Source organism: Sebastes fasciatus, chromosome 16 (genome assembly GCF_043250625.1).
Source record: "Sebastes fasciatus isolate fSebFas1 chromosome 16, fSebFas1.pri, whole genome shotgun sequence".
Taxonomy (NCBI): Eukaryota; Metazoa; Chordata; class Actinopteri; order Perciformes; family Sebastidae; genus Sebastes; species Sebastes fasciatus.
Window position 1 is genome coordinate 23,963,208 of NC_133810.1, and position 13,532 is coordinate 23,976,739.

The window sequence follows — 13,532 nt, forward strand, 5'->3', positions numbered from 1 at the left end:
GTGGTAGTTGTTGGTTAAGAAGCATTGAGCTAGCTGGCTAACAGGACAGTTGAAAAACAGCTAAATTAGCACAGTGGCAACAAATGAGTGGAAAGATACCAATGGATACAATACATGTCATTGTGGTGAACACTGGTGCGGACTCAACAAACAACAAACGCAAACAAATCGCAGCAAAAGTGCTCTCTTGGATGCCCCTAGGGTAGATAAAACATGATAAAGCACCCTCTAGGGTGACCTTCCAGTGGGGAAAGTGTGATGAAGTGCCCTCTAGGGTGCCCTTCCAGTAGAGAAAACGTGATGAAGTGCTCTCTAGGATGCCCTTCCAGTGGGGAAAGTGTGATGAAGTGCCCTCTAGGGTGCCCTTCCAGTAGAGAAAACACAAAGAAGTGCCCTCTAGGGTGCCCTTCCAGTGGAGAAAACGTGAAGAAGTGCCCTCTAGGGTGACCTTCCAGTAGAGAAAACATGATGAAGTACCCTCTAGGATGGCCATACAATTGAGAAAACATGATGCAGTGCCGCCTAGGCTGCCCTACATGCTAGAAAACTTTCTGTGCGCTGGTGCCCCACTGCGTGAATCTGGTGCCCTTTTTATTTTTTCCGGCCCTGCCCCTCAGACAGCCTGAGTCCACCACTGGTGGTGAATACAGAAGAATGCAATATAGTGGCATATTTTCTTGTGGTTTCATATTTAATGAGGAGATTTTAGACATATTGTCCGCTGCACTGCTTCTATCAGCAACAGTGATTGTTACTCATTGTTTGCTTCATTTCAATTATTTGTTGTGCTCATGAAGTCTGCATAGTTGGCTTCTTTGTAGATCATGCGTCACCGAGTTAGGGTAATTCCAACATGCTGTGTCACGACGGAATTACATCTTAGTCAAACAACTTTACCGTAAGTGCTTAAATTCTCACTGACATCAATATTTTCTGGTCAATTCAATTATCTTTAAGACCATTAAATCACGTGACATAACAGATATAAGCCTCGGTTGTGGTAGACGAGCCTCGGGGTAATATAAATGTCTGCAGTCAAGCGTCATTATTCCTTCTTTTTTGAGCTAACAGACACTTCATCTTGAGTAAAATCAGCTTACCCTTATTGCCCTCTTGTGCCTTTTAAAACACACTGACGGGGCTTAAAGAGCGCACCTCTTCACACACACACACACACTGACTCAAACCTGCAACCTGTCTGTGTCTTCCAGGTGTAATTGGCTTCCTGACTGCAGCTCTGGACCCATCAGGAGTTCCAAAGAGGAAGACGGATGAGACCACAGAGTCTACCTGAGAATGCTACCTGTCCCTCCGCCTCGCCATGTCACCCTAGGAAAACTGCTAACCCGTCCCCTTCCACAAATCCTCTTTTTGCCTTTGTTATTTTCCATATCCCACTGAGTTTGTGATCCCTCTCTACACCCAGCTGAAGTCCTAGTGATATGACTAAAAGAGCCTTTATTTTGGACATGTTGTTTTTTCCTCTCAATGCTGCCAGCCACCAAGGCTATGGTGGGAAGCGTCATTATACTTCTCAGCAGGTTGCTAATCACTGTCTGCTGTGGCTCTTGGGACTAGTGCTACACCTCACCCTTTCCTCGTGTCAACGGGTTGACCTGAAACACCCCATAGTGTCCACTGGCTATGGAAAGATACGTGGCATCAGGAAGGAGCTCAACAATGAGATCTTGGGCCCCGTGGAACAGTACCTAGGTGTGCCGTATGCCACCGCGCCTATCGGTGAGCGCCGCTTCCAGCCTCCCGAAGCTCCGGGTTCCTGGCAAGAGATTCGCAACGCCACGAATTTTGCGCCAGTGTGTCCCCAGAATGTGCACGGGGTTTTACCTGAGATCATGCTACCGGTGTGGTTCACGGACAACCTGGATGCCGCAGCGATCTATGTTCAGAACCAGAGCGAGGACTGCCTTTACCTCAACATCTACGTACCCACTGAAGACGGTGAGTGAGACAAAAACTCTCATACTAGATATTAGTAGGTAGTTAGTCTTGGCCTATTAAACTGTGCGTTTAGAGTGGGTCAAAAAAAGGTAAGAGTAAGAGTGAAATCCCAGGTCTGCCTGAAAAGATTAGTTTGTGTCACAACTGTTTCAGAGTGAAAGAACAGCTTGTACTTTTCTAATCATTTTCATATTTCATATTTGTGTCAGTGCTCCAGGACTCCCTGGAATAGTGTCATTCTGATCAGTTAGCCAGGATTAAATTCAGTGGAAGAAGAGCTCTTAACGTGAGCCAAAAGACACCCGAGAGATTACCGAATATATTCTCTGATAATCTCCTGTTTTGTTTTTTCATTTTCTCAATTAATATCGGTTTCTCAGTTGCTATTGGTCTAATCGTTTTCTAGATGTACATACTGCAGAAAACTCATATATGCAATCTTTCATGCACTAATACTCTGTCAAGCAATTAGATACACTTTTATTTCTCATATTTAATTAATTTTTATCAAATATTAAAAATGTATGCGGAACATGCTCTACTAACTAGCTGCTTTTTGTACAAATTAGCCACATAGTGACATGCTGTGTTTTAGCTCGACTAACACTAATTTGCTTAAACCATGCATGAATATTATACCTTCATAATACTAAGTGTGTTAACTCGCTAGCATTAACCTTTTGCATGAGCAATGCAGAGTAAGTCGCATGTGTTTTTAAGTGACTGAACAAAGTGAACCACTGATGTAGTAAATCACACAGTGATTCACTGACACCATTAACATGTTGTTACCTCAAACAGTAGAAGAGGCAAATCTCTCCCAACAAGGTATTCACAGACACACAAGTCCCTAAGAACGTTTTCAGAAAATTGGGACAGCACTGTGTTCTTTTATTCTGTTGTCTTTGATATTCTATTCATTTCTTGTGTTCCATCACATTAAGACATTGCCAATAACAACCTTGTTTATTATATTATGTTAATTTCTCCCCTACAGTAGCCCCTACAGTAACTGGCTAGAATTACCAACGGTAACATTACTGTAACAGAGTTGACCGTTTAATGGTCCATGAATTCACTGGCTGATTTGGTCAATGAGTAAGCAGAAGAAAGCAAAATCTTTTTCTCAACTTTGTTTCATCTGTTTTGGTACTTTTCAGTAGCCTTGCTACTGCTGGCTTGTTTATTTCGACTGTAGGAAGGTTAAAACACAGAAGACTTGCATAACATAACTGTCCTTGGAAAATGTGTTTCTATAGCAAAGAAAAAAAACATGGTAAATATTCTTTATCAATCTGACACATTTCTTCCTTCTTTCACCTCTATTTAGTTTAGAAGGAAACTGAAAAAATACTCTTATGGTAACACAACCACCCTCCATTACGACAATTTTTATATACAGTATTACAGTTCTATTATGTCCAGAGAAAGAGACCCTCACCTTGCCAGTTGTAGGGATCCATTTGAGAATATAAAAGGCATGCTTACTTTCTCTTTTCAGTTAGCTGAAGGACTAACATTCACATTGACATACATTGCAATATTGTTAAATACTAGACCATTTTGTCTGTATGCGCATGCCAGTTTCATAGTTTGACTGGAATGAGGCTTTCATATTTACTCTTCAGGTTTGTATTGCATGAATGCTGCACTGTGGATACTGTGGTTGGGCTTGGAATGCTGTTGTAGCAGCTAGGTCAGGAGAAATTATAACAAATACAATACATTGCCAAAGGCGGCCTTGTTTAAGCCTCCTGGGGTAAAATTAGCCCAAAACTGAAGATCACTATAAGGCAAAACTTCCACCTCTTCATGGGCTACCTGGGTCTACTTCTTGTATTAATGATCCAGTGGAGAGCGTTTGAGAAAGCAGATGGGCAGGTAAAAGAACACAGGATCAAAGTGTTAGTTTGGAGGCAACGCATATGCTACTGATGATAGTAAGCAAGGCTAATGATAAAATGTTAAAAAGTCTGTGATTAATGGGCTCACCTGAGAGTTGTGTGAGAGTATGCAAGACAACATGTTTATTTATTGCTGCTCTTACACTGTATGAAGACTAACTCTAGGATTAGTCTAGAGTGGTGCACAGCATTGTTGTAGTTTGACACTAAAGCCGAAACCATAACCTATAGGGTTGGGACGATACACCTATCTCCCGATTCGATGTTATCACGATACTTGGGTGCCGATTCGATATATATTGCGATTCTACAAGTATTGGGATTTATTGCGATTTTTTGTTAACTTTTTTAACTCTAGATCATGGGAAAAAGTTGAATCATACACTTCTAGGGACTTTTACTTTGGAAAATATCTAAATTAATACGGTAAGAATGTTTGATTTTCAGCATGTATGCTTCTGGTGAATTAAATCTAATCAATCTTATTTCCATGTATTTTGTATATACAGTTCCCTTTGTTAACACCTTATTTTGAAAACCGGATGTAGTCACACGTGTATTCTTCGGCTAACTTTGCCATGTCTGTCGCTAGCTCTCCCGTCAGCTTCGTTCTCTTTATTCATCCATGGTCAGCTCCATCAGGGCCGTTTGAATGCATCTAACATAAATGTCAGTATATGGGTGCTCTAAAGTTGTAGCATCGGCCCATTTGACCACGGAGATGCGAGTGATGGCTGACTTGACCGTACGTTACCACAATACGATAACATTACCTGTCCATGACAGAGTTAGCATGCAGCTTTAGACATCATGTCTAGCTCTGCTTGTCCTGGTAATATGTGAAAACCAAAGTGTTTCCATCCTTTACTGTATGTGTAGTGTTTACCGCGTTGGATTTAAAATGTGAGGGTGCAGGTCGCATCCCTGCGGACCCTCCGCCGTTGTCTTTTTTGTACGGAACGGATATGACGTCACGTTACTCAGACTACAACAATAAAAGCGGTAACTTCCTTCTACCTCAGCATAGACTCAAATGAAGCAGATAAATCAATTCTGGCATTAAAAAAATCTATTTCAAACTCATAAAAAAAAAAACATACATAGGATAGAAAAAAGATACATAGGTGAATCTGTTTTTTTTCCCACCCCTTATAACCTACTTAGCTAGATTGTGTAGTGTTGCATATTATTAATTTGTTGATGAATGCTCTATGGCCCAACAAAAAGATTCATTTCTAGTGGAAAATATCAAGTATTACTGCAGTATAAAGTGAGACCAGAGCACCAGAGATGCTGTGAAAAAGAAATTAGAAAACAGGGATTGGGGGGAAAAATGGATTGTCAAGTCATTTGAACTCCTCTTAACAAAGGAAAGTGTACGCACATGGGTAGAAAGAGAGCTCTGCGTGTACACCACATGTCACATACTCACCGAGAGGCTGATGTAGAGTCTCCTGTGTTATTCCCAGGGGACAAGGTGTGCAAATGAGTGAGACTGATTTAACATGTAGCCCTGTCTGCTTGTCAGAATCTGTCACTTATTGTCAGGGGTCACTGCTTACACAAGGCTGATGCTGTCCCCAAGGATATGTTTTGCCCTGTGTGTGAGAGAGAAATAGACACTGAAGGAGACTAAAGTGCCCCTGAAATCAAACACACCGCATTTTTACATGTAACCGCATGCTGTCACAAGCTCGCAAATAGTTTACATGGTGTTGGACTTGTGATGTCAGAAGGACCAGCTTTAAAAGGAAAGAAATCCATAGTCATTCTTTTATTAAAGGGGTAAATTTGCCACCCATAATTTGGATGTCTAATCAGTGCTGATGGTAAATGTAGTCCACTGAAGAAATAAATTCCCCAGTGCGTGCTATATTGATGAGAAAACTGATATTTCCTGCTGCGGAGCCGTGTCGCGGCTGTTCCTAAATGTACCAGGATGCATTGCACGCGAGCGGCAACTTCATTACGTCTGATAAAAAAACTAAATAAACTCACAAATTGTCGCTAAAGGAGATATTCTTACACCTAAAAAGAAAAATACAACCGTACACCTTCTGAATTTAAGTTTCTCTTTTACACGGAACTAAGACGGGCTTAATTGCCTGGTTAACTCATCGTAACCTCACTTCATTCAAACTGGACAGAAACAAAATAAAACTCACCAAAACCATTAGTCCGTTAGTCTTCAACGGAAATCTGGTTTGTTGAAATAAATGCTTAATTTACAGAGTAAGATGAGAAAATATGCCGGCTCTACGGCTTGTTGGCGGCTTTCGCTCCTTCTTCGGAGACAGACTATTAAATTAGCAAAATTACAACGACAAATTTGCCCCAAAATTGCCCTGCTGGTCTTGGTTGTCTTTTCCAGTTTATCTTTGGGATCCTGAAGAAGGTCTCATGCACATGGCTCCGTCTCTCTGAGTTGTCGTCGGCGACAGCATCCAACAAAAACTGCCCACGCTGGCATTCATTACGGCAGAATGATCCTGATGGCATCAGAGGGCAGTTTGAGCAAAGGCTCCACCAGTCGGTGTTAGCTCTCGGCAGCTCAGTTTCTGGAGGGTCCCCGCCGGCCATATTCTCCCCGCTGCTGCAGCAGCCTCTGGCGGCCTCTCTCTGGCTGAATACAACTGAATATCCAAATCTGGTCTCTGACTTTTAATTTAACACCGTCAAAATTTTGAATTGTCTAACACTCTGATGTTATCAAAATTAAATTTGCTCATGTATAACTAAAATCATGATAGAACACTAACTAGATCATTTATATGTGTATAGGTTGGTATATACAACTATTTAAAAATATACACTTTTTTGCTACTAACATAGTAGCAAAATCTAACAATATATTCTGCTTCAATCCATATTTGTTGGCATTTAGCCTTTCAAAACCAACGTTTTCACTGCTGTCAGAAACTCTTTGCTCTCCTGCTTGACACACACAAAGGCAGGCCTGCACCTGTATTAATGGAGCGATCTAGCAGCAATCTAAGAACACCATCATTTACATTTATTTTACAACAATAACAAAAAAATCTATTTTGGCTCTAATTTTATTTTAGTAAATTAAAGTCATTACAAAAAAAGATCATACCATGTATCTGCACTCGCTTGGCGAATCCGTCAAGACGTCATCATTTTATTTGCGTTGACAAAACTGAGGACTTCCATTCATTAAAGAAAGTTGATTTAATAAAAAAAGACTAACTAATTTAATACACTGAATCACTTTATTCAAATTGAGGATTTTGTTTGAAGATGTGTAAGATTCGGGTGGCTTCAAGGAAAATAGATTGGGGACCACTGAGTTGCATTGCCACTCATGGCGAATGTAGGTAGGTGGGTCAAAATGAATTGGCAGCACAAAATCATTCTGCCTGGATCAAAATGTTTTGGTGCCAAATCTGGCCTGCGCAACTTGATTTTGACACATTTAATCTCACAACATTATGTATTATCTTCCCATTCTACCTTAAGCCGTGCCCCCTGTATCTGTTTCAGACTCTCCCTGAACATGTTCTCTGAGTTATTCTTTGGACAAAAGAAAATTCACAGCTCTCTTTTCTTTCTGCATCTGTTCACCCCTCCTGCTCTCTCCTCCCTGAAATCATTCCTGCCTCTTTTCCTCTCTCCTCTCCCCTCTCCTCCATCTTTATGCAGATGGCGGTAGAAGGGGTCACTGTTCTGAATGCAAATAAGCTTCGTGCCCTTCCCCACCAGGCCACTATGTAGCCTGCTACTTCTTCAACTCAAATTAAATCCAAATAACTCCTTCGAATAATGTAAATAACACAAATGTTCTTGCGGATTGAACAGTGAGTTTTACTCTCTCCCTTCATCTCTCTCTCTTGCTCCCTACCGCCTTTTACAGTGTTCTAGCCTAACTCTCCTGTGTGGCCAGGCTGCTAGGCAAGAGCACTGTCTCACTGCATTCCTGTTTCCTCAAGACACTCTTCAGCCATGGGCCCCAAGATCCTTCATTTTTACTGCCGCTAGAGCAGCCATTTACCGTGCTCTTTATTAAAAACCATATTTCAGGAGGTAGGACAGTGGAGGCAAGGATGGAGCCGGATGCTGGGGGCACAGTAGAGGAGATGGAGAGCAGAAGGACGGGACTGCATGTGCTGGAAGCTGCCGCCTGGATGCAGGGGGGTTGAACCGAAGCCGTGTCTGACACCTTGTCAAGCAGACAGGCCACCATAGACATGACATACTGCAGCTTCATCCCGTTTACCGCACTGAGGAAATGGAGAGGGACGGGAGACAGCTTGCGCTCTGGCCACTAGCTCACTGAACCGAACAGAAATGCTGTTGACTGAGAGATGGAGCTGCATTAGGTCAAACAGTACTGGGACAGCCCAAGCCAAATGCTCCAGCGTAGGCCAATGCATTTCTGTGACCAGTGGCCCATTACATCATGTGACAGTCACCCTACCGGCAGGCTTCTCTACTGAGGCAGAAGGGAAAGATGTTTTTAAAAAAGTGTGTGTGTTTTCCTTTGGCTACATCCTACTCTTTGTCTTGTCTAATCCATCCTAGTATTTCTTCAAAAGCTAGAAGTTTGTTGTCAGAAGTTTAAGACCTTGAAGCTGCCACAAGCATTTCTTTCAAAGTAAATCACCCAAATAAAAACATGTGATCTTGGCCAAATAACAATGCTATCGATTGCTGTAGAGGAAAGCAAGCAGTAAGATGGCCACAATATACTGACAACCAGTACTGAAATGATTAATACATTAGTCAGTAAATTGAAATATAGCTGTTAAAAAAATATGATAATTGCTGAATTAAGTCATTCAAGCTCAAATCTCAGATGTGAATCTTTGCCGCTTTTCCAGTTCCATGTCATTATAAATTCAATACCTATGTTTTTTTTAAGCCATGCTAGCCATGGCTCTTGGGATGGCAATGTCGGCCTGTTGGTCCACCACTTTGGTTCAGATGGAAATTTCTCAACAGCTATTGGACTGATTGCCATGACATTTGGTACACACATTCATGTTCCCCTCAGAATTAATCGTGTAAAATATAACATAACTTTGGTGATGCCCTGACTTTTCATCTAGAGATATCATCTGGTCCAAATTTTAATTGGTCCAATGCTTTGGTTTCAGGCTGGTTTCATACACCGTTCATAGCTATACCTACGAAAAGTAATGGAGCAGGAGACCAGTGTTCGCGTCCCGTATGAAACAAGAGGTCAACATTGGTTTATTTGTCGCATAAATTACGTACCACTACAGTAACACCACTTCCGGAGTTAATTTAAGGCAAACAACAATGTTTTCCTAAGCCTTACTATGTATTTTTGTTGCCTAATCCTAACCGAGTCAATCCTTTCCTAACCTACAGTAAATAAGTAGTTTTGTTGCCTAATCCTAATTAAGTCAATCCTTTCCTAAACCTAACTAAAATAATTGTTTCCTGTGAAGACGGAGGTTAATTTTGAAAAAACTGTATGCATGTAACGAGCAGAAATTGACACGTGTTGCTGGACATTAGTAGGAAAACGAACGCATACTTTTAAAACTAATGGCATTCCTATCAACCTTAGCTGTACTTTGTGTTTTGTGCTCATTAGCAATTGTCAGCATGCTAACACGCGAAACTAAGATGGTGAACGTGGCAAACATTACTGCTAAACATTCGTATGCTTCTCAACTGTCATTGTTAGCATGTTAGCATGCTGATGTTAGCATTTAGCTCCCAGCACTGCTGTGTCTAAGTACACCTTCACAGAGCTGCTAGCATGGCTGTCGACTCTTAGTCTTGGTGGTCTGTTGATCTGACAAAAATAAGACTTCACTTTGGGTTCTGGAAAACTGTGATCTGGCATCTCCATTATTTTATAGACTAAACAATCAAAAAAAATGAAATCAACAGATTATTTGATATTAAAAAATAGTCCCAAACACAACAGAACTTCTCTTTTGTCATTTTCTCAGTTTTTTAGTTTTAAACTTCGGTTTAGTTGAGACGCCCTCGGGAAGTCTTAAGATGAACTCTGATGGTCCGTTACATAGTGCGACTGTGTGTTTGAGCGGAGCTTATCCTCGCGTATAGGTTAACTCTTTATTAGGCATTAGAGAACGAATGAAATCAGAGTAGTCTCCATTAAGCGGCGAGGTGTGGTTTTAGAGTGGTGCTAAGTAGTGCGGGAGTGCTGACAAGACGGAGGACTTATGTGCCTTTTTATCCATTAACGGTCTGTGTACCTGTCTGCTCTGTAGCCCAGGACCAACTATACTGTACCATCTCCATCCATGACAGGAAGTGCTCTCCGGATCAGGCGCCTGTATGGTGGTGCTCGCAGGATGCAGCAAATCCATTCAGCATTGATCCTTTTTCCATTTAGGCGGAAGATAAACATTTTATATCAGGAAACCATATTCACATAGAGGGATGGGGGAAAATGCAGCATTATAACGGTGGAGTGCAGTGATGCTCTCTGTCTCCTTTTGTCAATAGCACTGTGAAAAGGGTATATGGCGTCACTTCGCTGCGAGGTTTCCAGCGGAATGGAGTGATAAACCCCTTAGCAACCCAATGTATTCTTTAAAATGAGAGGCTGCAACGCCTCCCCGCCGGAGAGCAGGGAACATGCTGCCGGGTGGGTTCGAGGAGGACAGAAACTGATGATAAGGACACCGTTAACATGTGTAGCGCGTGGACATTCAATGTGTGTGTGTGTGTGTGTGTGTGTGTGTGTGTGTGTGTGTGTGTGTGTGTGTGTGTGTGAACGTGAGCGTGTTTTAATAGCTTTCTCTGAGACGTGCGTATGTAGACAGTGACTGAGAACGACACAAAACGCAGCGGTAATTGCGGGCTGATGGAAGGCTCCGCTGACAGAAACCAAGAAAAAAAAACTAACTAATGGGATCCTTATCAGTTGAGACTTACAGAGGTTGACGCGCCAGGGCGTTGGTTGGTCACTGTGATAAATGCTTGTTATTGGCTGTGCCCTATGGAGCATTTAACTGGCGTTACCATTAAAGCTTAATGTGGGCCTCCTCTTTGACCTGGGTGCAGGGGAATCCTGTCACAAGCCTTTTGCAAGCTGTGTAAATATCAAAAACAGCTCTTAGCTTTGCTAATTTGGTAGGAAAAAGTCACATTTCAGCCTATATGCCAGCATTTCTCCATGCACAACCTGGTCACATGTATTCAGGATGTGTATCCGTCCCTGCCCTTGTGTGTCTTAGCATAATGTTTTGACAGTCGAGTCTCTCTGGATCGTGCGGGCACTTTTTGCCCCCAGGACTGCAACGTTGTCCTGAGCTGGAGCAGGATTCAGAGAATCTTGGCATTCTTTGCCTTTTCTGACCCTAAAAGAGTGATGGCTTGATTCTTGCTCATTGATTTTTCTTTACAAAGCAGCGGTGTGTCAAGACCGATAGGGAGAAGGGTTTAGGAGAAGTGGCCTCTGGGGTCATTTCGAGGCAGTGCGTGACTAGATCCTAAGCAGTTAAAATAGATGAGTTTGGGGGTTATCTTTTGAGGAAGCAGTGTGTAAACCTTGTAAACATTTTGTCTTCAGCTGCATAGCCACTGAAACGCAACAGAGCATTTCTCTTTTAATCTTCTCTTGTTTTCCTGCAAATGCAATCTTTTTGAATTTTGTCTTTTGTCCCCCCCCTTCCCTTTTTCTCTGAACCTTAGGTCCGCTCACAAAAAAACAAGATGAGTCTACACTGAACAGACCAAGGGATGAAGGTATTTTAATTGCATGTTTTTTTTTTCCTCGTGCTCCATTTTTCCAGCTCTGTGGGGGATGTTGTGTTTGTATCTGTATTAATAATCACCTTATGCCTAGTTCACTCTACACGACTTTAGCCCTGATTTTCCGCTCCCCGACATGAGCCCCAGATCAGAGGCAAATCGGTGTTGGCTCGCCGCTCGGGCATTGGCGCTTGAGCGTCATGCGTGAGCTGCTCAAAGACGCGACCCCAGAGGCTTGCTGACGCGAGCCGATGCCTCGCGGACGGATTCCAGATATCTAGCATGATAGATGGGAAATGTGGGCCGTCCCTGTCGCTGCCATGGTCGCTACAATACTCATGGCACTTCCTGCACGCCTATGGCATTTTACACTGCATGAATTAGCCTAGTGGCTAGCAGACTTTATTTAGTTAGTCCTAAGTTAGTCCTTACTCATAGCTCTTCTGCTCTTACATGGTTTAACATCAAGTCACTGCATCTCCCGACAGAACAACACCACGGTTGAATTTCAACCTATATGTTTTTCTGCTCAACATTGTTTAATCAGAGCAGCTGATATTCAGTTCTCTTTTTAAAAAAGAATTTGAAAGCGTAAATGACAGTTGTCAGGGCATAAAACCAATGATCTGTTGATCTTTACGAATCAAGACTCCATAGTCTAACAATGGCATGTTTAAATGGAAAATGTAATCGAATCGTGACCTTAAAATTGAACGTTAAATCAAATCGTGGATTTGGAGAATTGTGACACCCCTAATAAATAGTAAAAAAGGGTGTGGAAACAGGCTATTTTGTGAACACATATCCCAACAACAACATCAGCAACGTGTCTCAAGTCGCGTATGGTATCAAGTCATTTATCATGCATTTCTCGCATGCATTTTCTTGAAAAAACTTAGTTTGGAGACTTCATTGGGGATTTCTCCCAGTGAAAGATCCTGTAGTGTGTGACACTCTGTCGCCGGTCAGTCATGTCGTGTGAACACCACAACGATTTCCCGATTACAAGACAGAAAGTTGCGTAGTGTGAACAGTACTGCGATCTGACGACTCTGAAAGTCGTGTAACTTAGCTTTAGACTCATCACTCTATGTCCATTCTTAACTGCTTTTATTAGCACACAAATCTGCCATTTCTTTTCACAGGTACACGTTTATCTAAAATGCACAAAGAGCTACATATAAAGTAGTTGTTCTTCATCCCCCCCTGTCAAAAATTCTGCTTGCACGGGGAGCTAATTTACTTTCCTTTCTCGGTTGCTATGTGGTTGATCAACCGCACGCTGATGTTCTGACTATCCTGTGTGATGCATCACTGAAAATCAATACTCACTCCTTTTTCACCGGCGCTTTTTATTCTTATACTAAACTCCTTATGAAATGGTCTGCTGAATTATTGTCCTTCATAATGTTATTGGGCTTTCTCCAGTCCTTCATTTTCAGAGAAGTTATAAAAAAAAACTGGAGGCCCATTTCTGCTATTGCTGTACATTTTCAAGTTCACTGCAGCCGAATGGAGACACTACTCTTTACCGATGCAGCCAAAATCTACGCAGACGACGCGTGCATCCGTTTCTGCACACGTGCCCAGACATACTGTACATTACATAGCATTATGCACACACAGAGTGCATTACATTTCCATTTGTGCATTGTGTGCCTACTCGAGCGCGGTGCATGTGCAAATGTACGCCTGAGTGCATGTGCTCTAATTTGTGCCAATGTGTGTGGCTGCTTTTTCTTTTCTTTTTTTTTTTTTTGTATTTTGGGCTCCGTGCTATTTGGGTATTGAATTCTCTCTCCCTTGCATCTCTAATTGCCATGGTTTAAAAAGAGACAGATGTAGCTAATCCAATTGTGTGGTTTCTTAACGGTGAAAACAGAAGGAAGGATTCATGCAGGATTGCCTGGGAGAGGAGCAGAATGATAGAATAGAGATGAAAGAAAA

General features: G+C 42.0%; 1 protein-coding gene across 1 annotated transcript in view; it reads left to right on the top strand.

Moving 5' to 3' along the window:
- The window catches only part of nlgn2b (neuroligin 2b), an 82,093-nt gene that overhangs the window by 33,601 nt on the left and 34,960 nt on the right, over positions 1–13,532 (top strand). Inside the window, exons 2-3 of the mRNA XM_074610908.1 lie at positions 1,212–1,959; positions 11,526–11,579. Coding sequence (XP_074467009.1) covers positions 1,443–1,959; positions 11,526–11,579 — 571 coding nt within the window. The 5' untranslated portion in view covers positions 1,212–1,442. The remainder of the gene's footprint in view (positions 1–1,211; positions 1,960–11,525; positions 11,580–13,532) is intronic.